Source organism: Apiospora phragmitis, assembly GCF_038363925.1.
Source record: "Apiospora phragmitis strain CBS 135458 chromosome Unknown utg000001l:1.0-2902119.0:1.0-2906034.0, whole genome shotgun sequence".
In the NCBI taxonomy this organism is placed as follows: domain Eukaryota; kingdom Fungi; phylum Ascomycota; class Sordariomycetes; order Amphisphaeriales; family Apiosporaceae; genus Apiospora; species Apiospora phragmitis.
Genome location: NW_027117399.1, coordinates 239,256 through 255,316, shown reverse-complemented (window position 1 = coordinate 255,316; position 16,061 = coordinate 239,256). Strand labels below are relative to the sequence as shown.

At 52.6% G+C, this 16,061-nt stretch overlaps 5 protein-coding genes across 5 annotated transcripts; 3 read left to right on the top strand and 2 right to left on the bottom strand.

Moving 5' to 3' along the window:
• Positions 1–926: 926 nt before the first annotated feature.
• PG994_000073 (uncharacterized protein) lies at positions 927–1,511 on the top strand (the record flags this gene model as incomplete). Its single annotated transcript, XM_066851482.1, has 1 exon — positions 927–1,511. One exon carries the CDS (start codon positions 927–929, stop codon positions 1,509–1,511), a length of 585 nt encoding a protein of 194 aa, XP_066722114.1.
• A 2,042-nt stretch (positions 1,512–3,553) lies between these two features.
• Positions 3,554–4,170, top strand: PG994_000072 (uncharacterized protein; the record flags this gene model as incomplete). The annotated part of the gene is made up of 2 exons (XM_066851481.1): positions 3,554–3,674; positions 3,740–4,170. The coding sequence occupies 2 exons, from the start codon at positions 3,554–3,556 to the stop codon at positions 4,168–4,170; spliced, it is 552 nt and encodes a 183-aa protein (XP_066722113.1).
• A 1,695-nt stretch (positions 4,171–5,865) lies between these two features.
• PG994_000071 (uncharacterized protein) lies at positions 5,866–8,029 on the bottom strand (the record flags this gene model as incomplete). Its single annotated transcript, XM_066851480.1, is given in 3 exon segments — positions 5,866–5,955; positions 6,015–6,694; positions 6,706–8,029. The coding sequence occupies 3 exon segments, from the start codon at positions 8,027–8,029 to the stop codon at positions 5,866–5,868; spliced, it is 2,094 nt and encodes a 697-aa protein (XP_066722112.1).
• Positions 8,030–9,745: 1,716 nt separating this feature from the next.
• On the top strand, positions 9,746–10,870 carry PG994_000070 (uncharacterized protein; the record flags this gene model as incomplete). The annotated part of the gene is made up of 3 exons (XM_066851479.1): positions 9,746–9,803; positions 9,862–10,023; positions 10,143–10,870. 3 exons carry the CDS (start codon positions 9,746–9,748, stop codon positions 10,868–10,870), a joined length of 948 nt encoding a protein of 315 aa, XP_066722111.1.
• A 1,185-nt stretch (positions 10,871–12,055) lies between these two features.
• Positions 12,056–15,384, bottom strand: PG994_000069 (Aurofusarin cluster transcription factor aurR2; the record flags this gene model as incomplete). The annotated part of the gene is made up of 6 exons (XM_066851478.1): positions 12,056–12,496; positions 12,838–14,160; positions 14,226–14,492; positions 14,596–14,724; positions 14,801–14,831; positions 14,900–15,384. 6 exons carry the CDS (start codon positions 15,382–15,384, stop codon positions 12,056–12,058), a joined length of 2,676 nt encoding a protein of 891 aa, XP_066722110.1.
• Between the last annotated feature and the right edge of the window lie 677 nt (positions 15,385–16,061).

The window sequence follows — 16,061 nt, the reverse complement described above, 5'->3', positions numbered from 1 at the left end:
TGATGCTTGTGCCAGCAACTTGAGAATAACCCTTAAATCAGTTATCCCGCAATATTGCAGCACACATTTTAGTACCAGCCGGCAAGTGTTAAGCGTTGGTTCCATATGGCTAGAAAAGGCACCGCCGCCTATGTTACTACGCCTGGCAGAGCAACACAAGAACCAATGGTTACACTAAGACCTACTTCTGCATGGGAACGGAGAAGACTGATCCAATGGTGGCTGTCACGATAGTAGCTTGATTACCAAATTGCTGCAGCCAAGTGGATTGGGCGAGTAATATTGCATAGGGTCTAATTGGGTAATGGCTTTTAGAAAAGGCTTGAAGAGTATTGCTCCAGAAACCTACTAGTTGGCCTTGACGTCAAATGCGCAAAGAGATATATAGGGGTTCAGTTCGATCTATATAAGACACAGTCCAGCGAGTAGGATTAGTTCCAAGCTTTTGTACGTTCCTCCGTTACTTATGCATTCCCTCTTCAACTTGACGAACTGGAGGCGATAATAAAGGCCAGTCGGCTATCTTCATGCACGATGTCGCAGAAAGTATCATGGCAGGACGGGCCGTGGCCATTGATTAGCTTCATTGGACATGGGGGCGAGGTCAGTGATCTCAACTGTCCCTTGCGGCTGGCTACAGGCGCGTAGACTTTGCACTGAGCTGTCCAGACACCCATCGAAGGGCTGCAACCGAGTACGTGAAGTTGACTCATGCTGGGACTGGCTGGCCTCTCGCGATCGATTTGTTCCGAGATTCAGGGATACACATCCAACTAACGCCTTGTTATGATAGTGGTGGAAGGGATGATCGAGGATTTACGTCCATATACCTGCAATGCGTCAACATCGAAAAACCACTTGGGGATATCTCCGACTTTGTGGCTTCTCGCAAATTCTAGGGCAAGCTGTTACACGAACATCATGAGATGGAAGCAATTGACGTCTTTCCGGTTTTCGAAGAGGTTGCCGGCGCACTGGGGCTGATGAAGAGCAGCATCGAGGAACACCAAGCCTTCGATGCAGGACTGGAAGAGTTCATGACTTATATTGGAAAGGTGGAAGCGGGAGAGGCGCAGTACAGTGGCCAAGAGCTTAAGGTCATCATCGAATCGTTCGCGCCGGCGACGCACCAGCACACGGTCAACGAGATCTCGTCACTGCCAGCCCTGCACCAGTACTTGGACAAGGTCGGTTGGGGGTGTATTAGAAGAAGAAGGCGACAGAGACCTTTGAAAGAAAATCGAGTGAGCCGACCACGAAGGTACGTTGCTTCCCCTGTGGATGGTAGGAGGAGGGAGGGGATCGGAATGAGTGACCATGGCTACCTAGCTTTGGAAAGTTGTTATGTTGCCGTTGTCCTGACCTGTACTGTTGCGACGTTCGGGAACGGCGTCTACCAGTGGCCGCCCAACTTGCCGTGGATTGCAAAGATGATCACCCCTTACTGGCGGTTTGGGCCGGCAGACTCGGCGGGCCAACGCCGAGGACTACCCTTTGTGAGAGCCGGATAGATCGGCGTGATCAAGGGTCTCCCCATATTAATGACTTGGAAATAGTCCCGAATTCATGTCAAGTGTATGCCGATTAGATGACATACGTCTGGAGTTTTGTTTACTTATACCTACCCAGCGAGGCTTTCTCATGCTGCTAGCCTCCAGAACCTCTACTATCGACCGGAATTGTATGAAGGATTTGGCTGTTGGATATTGTTGCATTATGCGTCCATTGAAGTTCCAAACAGGCAGGCCACGACTGGTGGGAGGTGTACCTGATTGACACCTGTAAACCAGCATTGGTACTGGACAGGGGTGCCTTTAGCGCTAGGATCCTATCAAGATTAGCGGCATCTTGCACTGCCCCCCTTATGTCAGCAGCTTCCCCTTTTCGTACGGGCGGTGATTGGTAGAACGATAGTTCTTGCCGTTCTTGTGTCACCTCTTGCACCTCTTTCACAAGGGTCCGTTGTTGCCCGAGAGGATGGACGCGGTACAGGTAGGTACTTGGCAGTTCCATGTTCCAATGCGTGAACAGTCCAGTCCCTGCTCTCCCCCCATGGATACCAGCGCCTATCCTCTGTGCTCCATTCAACAATTGTTTCATTATACATGCCATGCGGAGATTCCCCCTACGAAAAGGCTAACCTTGGAGAGGAGGGGCAGGACTCAGGGCTCAGGAGGCCTGGCCGCCTGGAGGGCGCAGTAGAAACCGTTTCAATTGACAGCCGAATACTAAACATGGCCTTAGCTAGCAGTAGGCGGCTGTCGTCCCTATGTTTGACGGTTTGACTGTAACCTTGACTGATCTCAGGTGTAGACTGATGACGCTCTTGTTGGTTCATGTTCACTACCTACTCCAGACGAGCCCCCCCTCAAGCCTTTTGTCCCCGTTCAGGACTTCTCCCGCTCTATCACTACCACCTCCTACACCACATACATACATGCATGCATATGTACTCTTCCTTGGCCTCTCCCCTATTACCTAGAGAAACCTCCCTTGATAGACAAGTATCATAAGATTGTTTTGTCCTTCTGATTTATTAGCCTCCACTGAGATTTGAAAGCTTGCACTGGGAGATTGCACACGTGCAAGGGTAAAAAGAAAACAAAATACATCATCGCCCACCTTAAACAACAAGGACGGACCTTTAGCAAAGCCGCACTCCCCCGCTGACTGGAAATTGCCCCCTCCATCTGCGGCCATCGTTAGCAAGCAGGAGAGAAAGCATTATAAACGCCTGGGACAGCCCTTGAATCGAGTGATTGGCACGACAACCTTCATTTACTTACCAGCTCCCTCTCTTATTTATCGCCGTTTTGAAGCCAATAATTAACCAGTCGGTCGCTTGTGTGTCGGACACTAAGCGCCCATCAGCTGTCCAACGGCGGCATCCCACAAACACTCAAAGACCCGGTCTAGCAGACCAGGCCCTCCACCAGTTCGGTTCGCTGTCTGTGTTCTGTGGGCTTCTTAGCACTCGCGTCCAGCGACTCTACCGCCCACAGCCAGCCTCGTTGCACAGAAAACACCTACATCATACGTTTGCGCTCCAGCGTCGACTTCTCTTCTGCCCTTTCGCAGTCGCATAGACTTGATCCTGTACTCGTCTGGCGAGCGACGCCATCCTAGAAAATCCGCTTTTCTCCAACGCCCATACAGACCTATAAAGACTTCAGTCTTGGCACGGTATCACGACCTATGAGGTTGATCTAGTCTTTGCGACTTCTGCTAGACGAGTGTTCTCCAACTCCGCCTCCGCGCCTGTTGCAGTCTCTCGCCTGTACTCTTACGCATTCCCAAGAACAATTTCCGCCTCACCACCCTAAGACGTTATGGGTAAATCGTGAGTGTGCCCCTGCCCCTAATACCGATGTTACTTGCTGGCTATCCGGGGCACCCGCATTGGCCGACTGAGCGCACCCGACCAGGCATGGATACTGGAGGGAGTTCACTGCAAAACCCCCTTCATTCGCGATGGTGGATTATGCGCACCATTTCCCAGCCTGCCTCGGATAGTCGCACTACCCTACCGAATGATGTCCTAAGAAAACCCAATATGGTTGTCCACATGGCTAATGGAGTGCACTCTAGACAGTCGAAGCTCTCGCAAGAGCAACTCGCCGAACTCCAGAAGTCGACACATTTCGACAAGAAAGAATTGCAACAGTGGTACAAGGGTTAGTTGGGATCCTGACGTCTCCCGACCCATTTTCCACTGCGAACTAACATCGGCGACCATCAGGCTTCCTCAAGGACTGCCCCTCGGGCATGCTCACGAAGGAGGAATTCCAGAAGATCTACCGGCAGTTTTTCCCATTTGGCGACCCCTCATCGTTTGCCGACTATGTGTTCAATGTATTCGATAGTGACAAGTCTGGATCGATCGACTTCAAAGAGTTCATTTGCGCCTTGAGCGTGACCAGCCGCGGCAAGATGGAAGACAAGCTCGACTGGGCTTTCCAGTTGTACGATATCGACGGAGACGGCAAGATTAGTTACGATGAGATGCTCAAGATTGTTGAGGCTATCTACAAAATGGTATGGAACGAGATGATCTGGTGCCGGTCTGCGAATCATCATGCTAACATCAAACTCCTCAAGGTCGGCTCTATGGTCAAGCTTCCCGAAGACGAGGATACCCGGAGAAGCGCGTCAGGAAGATCTTCCGCATGATGGACAAGGACGAGAATGGCAGCTTAGATATGGAGGAGTTCAAGGAGGGTAGCAAACGTGATGAGACAATCGTATCTGCGCTATCACTTTATGATGGCTTGGTATGAGCGGTTCTGGAAGCAGGTCAAGAGCGGAAAGATGGTATGATTGAATGATAAAGTAGAAGAAGTAGGGACTAGCTCATGGTTTTGCGACAGGGAGCCGGGAAGGATACAGATCGACGGGATAATCCGAAGATGGGTCGTGTGCCCCTTCGTTGAAGATCATCCAAACAAGCAACAAAAGTTGGAAATGCTCTTCGAAGGCATCAAGGACGACGACGACAACGAGCAAGCGATGGAAATGGCGGTGATTGCTACTTTTTATTGATCGTATCTTCTCCATACTTGGAAGCCCCCTAATCCCTTCAAGCCTGTGTCTGTGTTTCTTCTTCATCAAGCTGCCATAGCATGCACATCTGAGCTTAGAGAAATGATAAATAACAAAGTCATACTACATACACTCGTACAGCAACCAACTCAAGTATTGTGAAACCCCATTTGACTTTGAAAGATCCAACAGTTTCTACAACAGCCTAATTTGCTGTACCTTCCAGACGATCGGCCCATCCAAGCCCATCTCCATTCTGTCTTTGACTGCTTACTTGCGTCTGTCGTTGCTTTTCTTACAGCCTTACGGCTGATCCTGCCGAGAAGGAGGCATGGCCTCTTGATCGGCCATCAATCTCACCTCATACTATTCGATCTCACTGCTCATCTACCCAGCTTTACACGAATCCTGCAGGAACAAAGCCGTGTACATATACGGCAGCCACAACAATAATAAGCAAGGCTCTGCTCCAAATCAATGCAAGTAAGTCAGGTAAGCTGATGAGATGATTGATCAGGGTCAGAGCTATAGGAAAGAAAGAACCCGCAGCAGGCTTATGCTGGCTGGCTACGTTACATGTATGCAAGGTGAGGTTCTTCCAAAGCTTGGGATTTGTATCGAAAACCAACCAGCCTGCACCGCGAGCCACCGAGGAACAAGTCAAGACTGGTTGGTTGTAGCGGTTTGGCTATTCGTTAGGAGTTTATGCTGACTAAGTACATACGTGAACAGCTCCCAACGAGAAGCAAACAACGCATGCAGCTCTTATTGGCCCTGTTTTACTGTCAGCGGCAGAGCAAGGGATGAAAATGGACGATGTTGGGTTCCAAGCAAACTTCATCAGTTGGAGGGGTGGTATTATAATACAAAGTTTATACAGAATAGTACAACCTCTGCTCCTGTTCACTTCTGTTATCTCTTCTCCCACCATGTGCAGGAAGACGAAGGCTCGAGAAGTAACAACCAAGAGTCAGATATTCAATTGCACCAATTACGAAGAATCCGGCCGGAAGTTAGACACTATCACGAGGCAATTCCGGTCTGCAAGCATGCGCTGGCTGACTCGTGGCGGCAGGGCAATAATAGCACGTGTCCCCTCCTCAGTGAGACTGGGTAGTATCTCGTCCTTTTTGTTTCAACTCTCTTCAGACTTGCTAGCATATCATTACATAGGGTTCGGTCTCCTCCAACACCAATAACGTCCTTTTGCCTCGTTTCCTTGTTCCACTCCCTCAAAATACATACAAAACAAAACAAAACACGGGGGTATTCGGGACGTTGCACGGAAGCATTGTTGCTGTTAAGGGTATCACTCAGCCGAGGGGCTTAAGAGGAGCCGTATGCCTCGTCAACCTCTTTCTTGTACTTCTCCAAGATTCCCTTGCGGTTGAGCTTTTGCGCAGCAGTGACCAGACCCTACAAAATGCGTTAGTATGGCTGTACATTTCTGGCCGGCGAAATCTGGATCAACTTACGTTCTGAGGAGTCCATTCCTCGTCCGTCATGACCACGCCATCGATAATCTCAATGCCGGACAGACCTCCCTGGCGGCCTGCATTCTGGAGCTCCTTGAGCACAGCATTTTGCAGCTTCTTGTTGTGGACCAGCTCCTCGAGGCTGTCTCCCTTGACGTCGATCGACAGGGCAAGCTTCTTCAACGCGGGCTCCAGGGGCACAATAATGGCGATGGGCTTGGCCTTTTGCTGATCGGCGTAAACGCAGATGTTGCCAACAAAGGAAGCGGACCGGTAGATGGACTCGAGCTTCTCCAGAGCAATGTACTCGCCATTGAGCGTCTTGACGAGGTTCTTCTTGCGGTCAATCAGCTTCAGGTGGCCGTTCTTGTCCCACTCGCCAATGTCACCCGTCTTGAACCAGCCTCCGGTTGCGATAGCCTCGGCCGTCTCCTTCTCGTTCTCGTAGTACCCCCTCATGACGGAGGGCCCACGGATCCAAACCTCACCTTGGGGGTTGGGCGTGTTCGTCGCGAAATAGCCAGCATCGGGGAAGTCGACCAGCTTGACTTCGACACACGCCGGCATAGCACCGTGCGAGTCGGCAGACCATTCTTGAGGGTTCATGAGCGTGCCCATGGCGCATGTCTCGGTGAGACCGTAGCCGATATCATGGGGGCTATCGCCATGGAGATGAAGTGCTGCGTGTCACGAGAGACGGGACCGCCACCATTCAAGCAGAGCTTGAGCTTTCCACCGGTGGCTTCCTTGATTTTCTTGAACACGATGGCATCTAGCAAACCAGAACCGGGCAGTCCTGCCGCCATCAGTTGGCTCTTGGCCCACATGGCAGCCCAGAAGAGCTTTTGCGCAATGCCTCCGCTAGCAGCAACTTTTGCGGTGATACCCTTCTTTACTGACTCCCAGACGGCCGGTACACCAACCAGCACGGAGGGCTTGAACTCCCGAATGTCGCCGGCGCAGTTTCGAACCGAGGTATCCGACAAGGTCTTGGGGTTGCCGTAGCCCATGGTGGTGCCCCAGAAGATGGCAGCATTCTCGAAAACGAATTCCAGGATATGGGCAAGAGGCAGGTAGGTCAACAGGCCGTCACCAGGCCCGATGAAGGGCTGCACCACCACACTCACACCAGCCACGGCGGCAACGACATTGCTGTGCTTCAGAGGTACACCCTTGGGCGTGCCAGTGGAGCCCGAGGTGTACATGATGCAGCAGAGGTCATCGGGGTGAGGAGGCACGGGCTCGTAAGGGTTCTCCTTGCCCATCTTCTCGAGCTCCTTAAAGCTCAGTACGGTGACGTTGGGGAAGGAGCTCTTCAGGTTGTTGATGTGCTCTTGCTTGACCTGGTTCTGGCTGTTCCAAATGACATAGCGCACGTCGGTGGCGTCCTTCAGGACGTCGCCGAGCGTTGGCAGCAGGTGAGGGTCGAGGAAGATGGCCTTGGCACCGGTGGCCACCATGGAGTGACGTAGGCCCTCTTTGCCGAGGGTATCGTAGGCAGTCACGATGGGCATGGATTGGGACGCGGCACCGTGCGACATGCCCAGCCAGTGTGCGCTGGTGGCGGCGAAGATGTGGACGCGATCTTCCTTTTGCATGCCCAACTTTCGCAGGCCGGAGCCAAGGTTCAAGACCAGCTTCTCGTAGTCGTTGTAGCTCAGGTACTCGTAACTGCTCAGCTCGAAGAAAGTCCAGTTCTTGTCGACCTGCTGCTCGACGCCGTCGACCATCTTCTTGACCTTCTTGGTCTCCTGGTGGGTGCGCACCAGTCGGCGCGAGCCCATGCACTTGGCATTGCCGTACTTCTCGGCGCTCACGCGCACAAGCTCGTAGATGGTGGAGACGTTATCGGCGGGTTTCGAGATGAGGCGGTCGGCGGCCAAGGGGTGTCGGCGTGGGATGGTCTCGCCTTCGACGGGTTCGCACTCGGGGGTCTCGATGGAACAGGGAGGCTTGCCCAACATGCGAGGATGCAGAGGCATCGTCCGGTACTTTGAATCTTGCCAATCCCCCATGGTCGCGAAGAGCTTACTAGTACTGGGCGGGTGAGGAAGAAATGGCTGGTGAGGAGGTCACTTCAAAAGACAATGCCAAATGAAGACCTTGGGAAAACGTTGAGGTGACGAGGGTGCAAGTCGCAAGATGTATGATATGTATGTTGTAAGTATGCCAGGGTCGGCCCGGTTATGATATTATTGGGTCAGGGATGATGGCTACTTATGGAGAGCGGCCGTCAATGCAGAAAGCGGGAAACAAATATGCAGCAGTACGTCCAGAAGTGTACAGTACCTCATATACAGCACAAGGTAGGTACTGAAGGAGGCGGAGGCTACGTGCACGATATTCGGGGAGGACGAAGACGAGACAGTAAATATGTAAAACAGGTATGTCGGACAACAAATGATGAAAGGTATGCGTAATACGGATAATACCTAAGTAGGATTATGCCACGAAGCCTCAACCACTGATGATTCCTTCTGTCGCGTGCATTCCCTTGACTTGGCTTGGTGGTTTCTTGGGTGGTCTTGACTGGACCTTGTTGGTTGGGGGAATGACTTGGCTCGAGCTCTCTTTGCGTCGCCGCTGGTGGCTGGCTGGCCACTCTAGCACTGTAATAAGTAGCTGGCCGTCAATTGAAGCCAGCATGCCAGCTTCACAACGGCAGAGAGAGTGACGACAGGGAGCTGCCGGAAAGAGGGGCAGCCCCATACGCTAATTCGTCCGGACGAGAGAGACATTTGATGAGCAGGGCATTGACACCACCTGCCTTCTTCCCATTGGCGTACCTACTTTGCATGCCGTCATCTCCATAAATTGCGTCTCAGTTGTCAGGATGGGCAACTGATGAAGTTCGATGCCGAGAGATGCTTTGAGCATAAAACTAAGCCCTGCCGAGTTAGCCTGGGCTTGCCCAGAGAGCCCAGAAGCTACGACATAGCCCAGCAAGCCAGGCTACTGCATAGTCGCAGTATGCCCAGCTCCCTAATCTTTCTATCCATTTCCAAGACAAACGAGTACGGATGTTAGGACGCGACCACGGTCCCCTTCTCTTCACCTTGGAGAATGATGAACATGATATGATACATACATGTGAAGTCCTCGGATGCCGAGGTATCGGTCGGTCGGTAGCAAGCAAATTGGGATTTTGTTGTATGGGTGTATGGTCAATCTGAAATCACGAAAGCCCACCCGGGTGCATACCAATGTGCAGCACCTGCACCCAGTAACTGTCGATATGCGAATGATTGAGTGACAAGGCCCCGCTGAAAAGAGGAAAGGATCCCGACGCCTTGAGGTTGCCTAGACCAGACCATCCAATATCATTTCCGCCGGCAGGAGCAATGAATTAAAGCAAGGGACAAAAACGGTTGACCTCTTTTTGGAGTGTATAGAGCCCAGCCACCAACTCCACATTCCATATCCTACGTTCCCCAAATGAGTCTAATAGCAGCATCATGAATTCAACGATATTTGGCCATTCTATTTTCATCATCCTCCGTTCTGCTGTAGAGATTATGGGCGGCTGCTTGCTAGCGAATCCGGCAAACATGTCGAGACTTGCTTGATAACTATTGGATTTTAGACGAGCCATGTATTCAATCGGATGGATAAGCCTGATTTGCCTAGCAGGTTAAACAATCAAAGAAGACGGCACTTGACCTTTTCCTCTTATCTCGTCGTTCCAGAGCCCAGCCCAGCCCAGCCTTGCCAAGCAAAACCAGCCCAAAACTATGGCCACCCAGCTTTTATTCGACCTGCTTGGACCTGAAGTCGAGGATGCAGAAGAAGGCAAGCTATTAACCGCCAATCTCCACCTACCCAACTGTCCTGCTGACTGCAACTCTAGAAACGTTTCTCCTTTTCAGCCAGGAGATACCCTCTCAGAACCTGGGCTTCGTCGATGCCCGGGCATCCTCTCTGGATCTGACCGTGGCCGGCAAGGACTATGTCATTCACCAATCACCTGCCGTTCTCTCCTCCAACCGTGCCGGTGGAACGACAGGCGCCGGTCAGTTCTTGCTGTGTGCCCTTATTGGGGGATTTTCCTTTTTACTGTTTCTTCTTCCAATGATTTTCTTCCTTCTTCTTCTCGGAAAGACTGGACATGTACACTGAAACCCTGCAAAGTTCTCTGGAAGGTCACCCCTATGTTCGCCGACTGGATAGCGTCCCCAGGAAATATATTATGGAAGACGGGCGTCCTCGCGTCCACCTCGGCCGTGATCGAGCTGGGCTGCGGCATCTCGGGCCTCACGGGCATGGCCCTGGCCCAGCGGGTCTCGCGCTACGTCCTGACCGACCAGCCTTACGTCTCCAAGTGGGTCGACGCCAACCTCGCCGAGAACGCGGCCAACCTGTCCGCCTCGGGGCCCGTCGCCACGCGACGCAGGGGCAAGGCGGCCGCGGCCACCACTGCGCCCGCGGGCAACCGCGTGGCCTTCGCGCCGCTGGACTGGGAGCTCGACGAGGTGACGCCGCGCCTGACCGGCTCGGCCGCCGTCGCGAGCTTCGACGCCGTCGTCGCCTGCGATTGCATCTACAACGACGCCCTGATCCGGCCCCTCGTCCAGACGTGCGTGGACGTGTGTAAGCTGAGGACGAGGGCGGCCGCCGGCGCCGAAGGGGAGGACGAGGAGGAGGGGCTCATCATCAACCCCAAGAGCCCGCGCTTTGCATCGTCGCACAGCAGCTCCGCGATCCGGAAATCTTCGAGGGCTGGATCAAGGAGTTCCACAGGCACTTCCGTACATGGAGGATGCCCGAGTTCCCATCTCTCCGACGCCCTGCGGGCCAATGCCGGCTTCGTGATCCATGTGGGCATATTGCGCACAAAGCCTTTGGAGAGCCACTACTAGAGAGACCCGTAGGTACTGCTACATAGCGTGGCCGCATTGGATTCGTTAGCAAAACTCAATTGGCCTGAACTCGGGGACCGGGCGAGGACGATGAGCCGAGCCGCAGGTCTCCCTTTTCTCGTTTAAATTGATGACGAACATCCATCCTGCACTACCAACGCAAAAGAGCCAACGCCTCACAACACTTAATATTAGCCCAGACCGATCAGCTACACTAAATATAGGTCTGTGCCGGTAAATTGTGTAGTTGATCAGTCTCAGCTGATTGTTGCGAGGTGTTGGCTCTTGAAGTCCGTGTGGAGATGCAAGCTACAGTAGAGTTATGCGACTTGGGCAATACCCTGTATTGTCTTGCCACTGGAAACCACCAGTCTGCTTTCCGCCCAATCCACCGATAGGGTGCCCATTGCCATCATCCGTCCACAGCTCAGACAGAGCCCGCCATGGTGGTCAGTACGATCGTTAATATACAGGCTAGGCGTGCCAATTTATATGCCTTCCCACGCAGCAACATCATTATAGAATCTCTCAAAAGTTAGATGTCATAGAGGGACGTAATGGTTTATATACATACAGCTGTAGTCTACGATGAGCACAGCTTAATAAAGCCAGAAGAATATAACGAACATAGCACATGCAGATAACGCAGCACAGACACCGAGATACGTTTTTGAAGAAAGAGGTGGAATTCCAGGGGTTCTATACTGGATATGGTATCTTGTGCTGTGAAGGTATACAAAACCAATTTCCCAATATCGTGGCATGGCGACTGCAACGGTGAGGTGTAACCAGTCAGCAAACCGAGGTTGAAAGATGATCATGAGAGTCCTAACCAAAACCTCCAATACCACATCAGACTCCTTTGCACCTGTCTGCCCTGGACAGTCCGTAAACATAGAAATCTTGTTGTATACGAGAATTCCCCTAGTGTATGTACAATCGAAAAAAAAACCGAAATTCCTCCATAGCGGCCATGTCCATATGTGTGCGTAGCACCCCACCCCTGCTTATCGAAACAAGCACCGCAGCCACTCCGACGTCATCGTTGTTTGTATATATGGTGGGCATCTGAGTTATGAGGGGCCGGCGTAGATCTTGTGAAAGCAGGGATGACTTCGAACAATCTCACCCACGACAACAGGGGGGAAAGAGAAGGAGCGAGCGCTTGTGGTTGTTTTTGGTATCTTAACCCACCACGATATGACCCTGAGTGAGATAACCATGATAGTGAAGGGATGCGAAGATGAAGAGAATGATAACCAGGAAGAAGCAGACCCAGAACAAGAATACCTTGCTGGTATCTTGACGCGGCGCGTCCAGGCGCAACTCGCTGCTCATATTGCGGCCTATGATCTCGGCGTCGTCGTATGAGAGGGTACCATAGCGACCGCGATAGTCGAGGTCGCGAGGTATGGAGAACCCCAGCTTTATGTCTTGCTGGAACCCCCAACGGCTGTCGAAGTCGTCGTCATAGTACCTTTTGCCTTTGGTGGTGGCGGCGGTGTCGTCTCCCGAATGGCCTTGGAGAAGCGGGAGAGTGACTGCAAGAGCTGGGCGATGGGCACCGGCGTCGTCGCGGCTGTTCTGGGACTCTGTCGCGTAAATCATGCCACTGCCCATTCGAACCTCGGCGGAGAGCTCAGCAGGTATATTGATGATAGCTGTGTTGAAACGTGGTGACCTGGGTATAGGCAAAGTTGACAAGTTTGGTGAAGGTTATGGGATTGTTCTGTAATAAGGAATATAGAAGTTCACATAGAGCGTCGGTGGATTTTATATATTTTTTTATCGCACAACGGAGAAAGCGATTCGAGTTTTTCTCTCTCTCCTATTTTTACTTTGGGGTGTACGCCCAGCGAGAGGGTAAACTCTATACGCCCAGCACACGCTCCACCAGACCTTCTCGGAAACCGCAGAGTTTGGTTGATTCCTGTCACTTGTTGAATTCTGATTTAATGCCAATAGACTTGGGTGGTAGGGTCTGGCGGAGCAGTCGGTATGGCCATCTCCTGCGGCGGGATGTAGCTGTTGCTGAACTGCGACAGGAACGCTTGCCAGTCAAACTCGCCGCCAAGATTGACTTCGTTAAACTCAGGCGGGTAGTGTCCACGCCCTCCCATATTAGGGCCATGGACGTTGGACCACAGGTCAGGACCGCTGGGGAACATCGGCGGTGGCGGTGGTTGAGTCGCCACGGGTGCTGGCGGAGCTGAAGCCGGAGCTGGTGGGACCGAGTAAGCGCTCGACACAGACGGGGATGCAGTGGAGGGCGGTGTTGGATGGGAGCCGCTGGGCTCCGGCGATTTGCTTTTGGCCGAGAAGCCCATCCGGGCGACAATCTGCCTCATGGCCGTGATCAAAGGCGGGGGTGCAAGTGTCCTCCCCAGCTGCGACTCGGCCGCTTCACGGGCATCCCAAGCCTTGACAAACAGGGGACTAAAAGCCAATTGCATAGGGCTCCGCATCTGGCGGAGGAGCTGCCTGCACTCGTGGTTTTCGAAGATTGCTGCCCATGCTCGTTCGCACAGTTCCCCGGTAGTCCGGGTACGCAGGTCTTTAACCAGGCAAATGTACGCGGGAAAGGGAAAATGCAGAGCCGAAAACCAAAAGTAGCCTTTGAGAGAGTCATTGGCATGAATGGTGCTGTCGTATTCCAGCAACTTGATGGCCTCGATGAAGAGTGCTTCACTCTCGAAGGGCGACAAAGGGGCAGGTGTCTGCATGGCCGTCTTGAAGAAACCCGCAAGGACCTTGAGTTTGCACATGCTGACCCGCGTCATCATCAGCGTGAAGTAGTGCAGCGGCACTTTGGGATCACAAAACTTCAAATATGTATCTTCCATGTGTGTCGAGAGTCGTTCCAGGTAGCTTGATAATCGATGATCGGCCAAGTTTGCGACTGGCTGGGCCGGATCAGAGATGACAGGTTTCATTTTGTCGACTCCTGGGGCTTTGGAGAACTCAAGTCGTGTCAGGGAAAATATCATTTCTGTCGCGCCAGTATGGGGGACTGGCGAATCCTTGGCATGAAGATGAAGGTCGGCATCGTTGATGTTCAATGGCAACTTGCAGTCACCGCCAGTGGATATGGCTGTGAGCGTAGAACCGGTGATCTCCCCAATCCGCCTATCAAATCCTGCCAATGTCCACCACAACCTTCGTCTCTCTTCCACTTCGAAAGGGGAGAGGTTGAATTGTTGCCCGTCACGGTGTAGTCCCATGCGCCAGGCTAGACGGATGCCGATTCCAGTCAGACAGAAAGAGTGACCGGGGATCAATGAATGGTCGAACTCCGAACTAAAACATGGTTAGAATCGCGGGCCGAAAAAAGAGTATACACCCAACCAAGACTTACGAGATATAGTGTATATGCTTGCAATATAGTCAAGTCCGGATTCCGCATGAAGCTTGCGTTGAGGAGAGCTTGTTGGCATGCGATGTAGTACCTCTTGAGAAGGACAGCCCGCTCTTCGTTGAACATCTCTAGTACCTCGTCATCTTGAAGAGAAGTCACCGCCATCAGGTAGATCGCGAACATGAGCGCCTCGAGGCTCTTGGAGGTCTTCCCCAAGTTGGCGCTTGCCTCGATGATGCGGCCTTGCAAGGTAGGGGTATGGGTCATCTTTAGTAGGGGATGACACATTGGTCAGGTATATCTGCCATAGCTGGAATATATGTATGGCAGAGGGATGTTGGTCCGTGATGCTTTGGGAGGAAGCTCCCACGACGAAGGGGAAGCCGTCTGCGTTATCGAACATCTTGTCATAAGCAGTGTTGATGGTCGTGCCTACATCATCGTCGTCGGACGACTCTCTGTGCGCCTCGTCTTCTTCTTCTTCTTCGATGGCGCGAAACTACCATCACACATACATTAGATCATGTGGTTATGGGCACTCAGGCACGGATTTACGACGGCACAAAAGAACACACCTCTTTTTGGAAAGGGAACCACTTGAATGTTCTAGAGTCAGGATCAGTACACTGAAGCCGGTTTCTACACAGGTAAGCACTGCCAAGATGTGTGCTGACCTTGGGATGTGAGGCGTTTCACCGGGCGAGGAGATCAACTCAGGATCCGATCTCGCGGGCGACTCTCTCACTTTTATGAATTCTGAGTCCAGCTCGTCCCCCTCCTGGACGGTACCGGGGTCTAAGATCTTGACGTCCGGGCCCAAACCTTCGAACTCGATACCATGCTGGGTGAGCATAGCCTCGTACTTCCTAAGGCGGTCGACCAGGTCTCGCTCAGGTACCCTTTTCTTGCGGCGCCTCGGAGGTTGCGGGGGGACAACCCGACACTCGACGCCGGCCTTTACGCAGTTGGAACATGGCTTGCTTTTGTCGCAGCGGACTTTGCGCTGCTGACACAGGATACAGGAATGGCCGCGGGTGACCTTCATTGCAGCAGTCATGTCCGAGATTGGCTGGGACTGCTGCGGGGCAGAAGGCCCCGATGGAGTTGTCTGCCTGTAGGAGTCGCCATCGCCTAGAGTCGAATCGGCAGTATCTGACATGACGGGCTAGCTGGCTGGTGTAGTGATCCTTGGGGGCAAGATCGGTCCCGACGAGCCGCCAGGGGGGAAAGTGACCCGTTCAGTCAGCCGTATCGGATGGTCGCAAGAATGCGGCACAGACTGGCCCGATGCGTGCTGCCTGCTTCGGTGGGCTGCCAATGGTCCGGGTGCCTTCAGCTGTGGTGTTGCCCAGAGGCACAGCGATCTACCAAACCCAACAACGGTTTATGATGTCGGGACCGAAAAGACCGGTAGTGCGACGCCAGCCAGCGTATTGGCTGGACGCAGGCTGGGGCGGAAAATAAAGACAAGTAACGGGCGTATGTAATAGTAGATGTTTGCTCAATATGTAAAACAAAACGAAACAAATCATATCAAAACAGGTGAATCATCAAATGGTCAAAAAAAAGAGGCGGCAGGAGATTTCACTAGCTTCCACCTCGGGATCGGCCTCAATTGAAAGATATAGATAGAACAAACAGCATAGGGAGGACGTTCGAATTCTCGCCCCCCCGCAAAGTGGACGACGCGACGTTCAACAGGGCTCGGTTTCAAGACTGGCTGGCACTGGCACTCGGCATGTCATGTCCTTTCAAGTCCTTTCTGCGTCGCCTTGCTTGTCTGAGCAAGGAAGGAGACACAGAAGGTCCTTGGGCTCGTCCGGCTGTCACACCTGG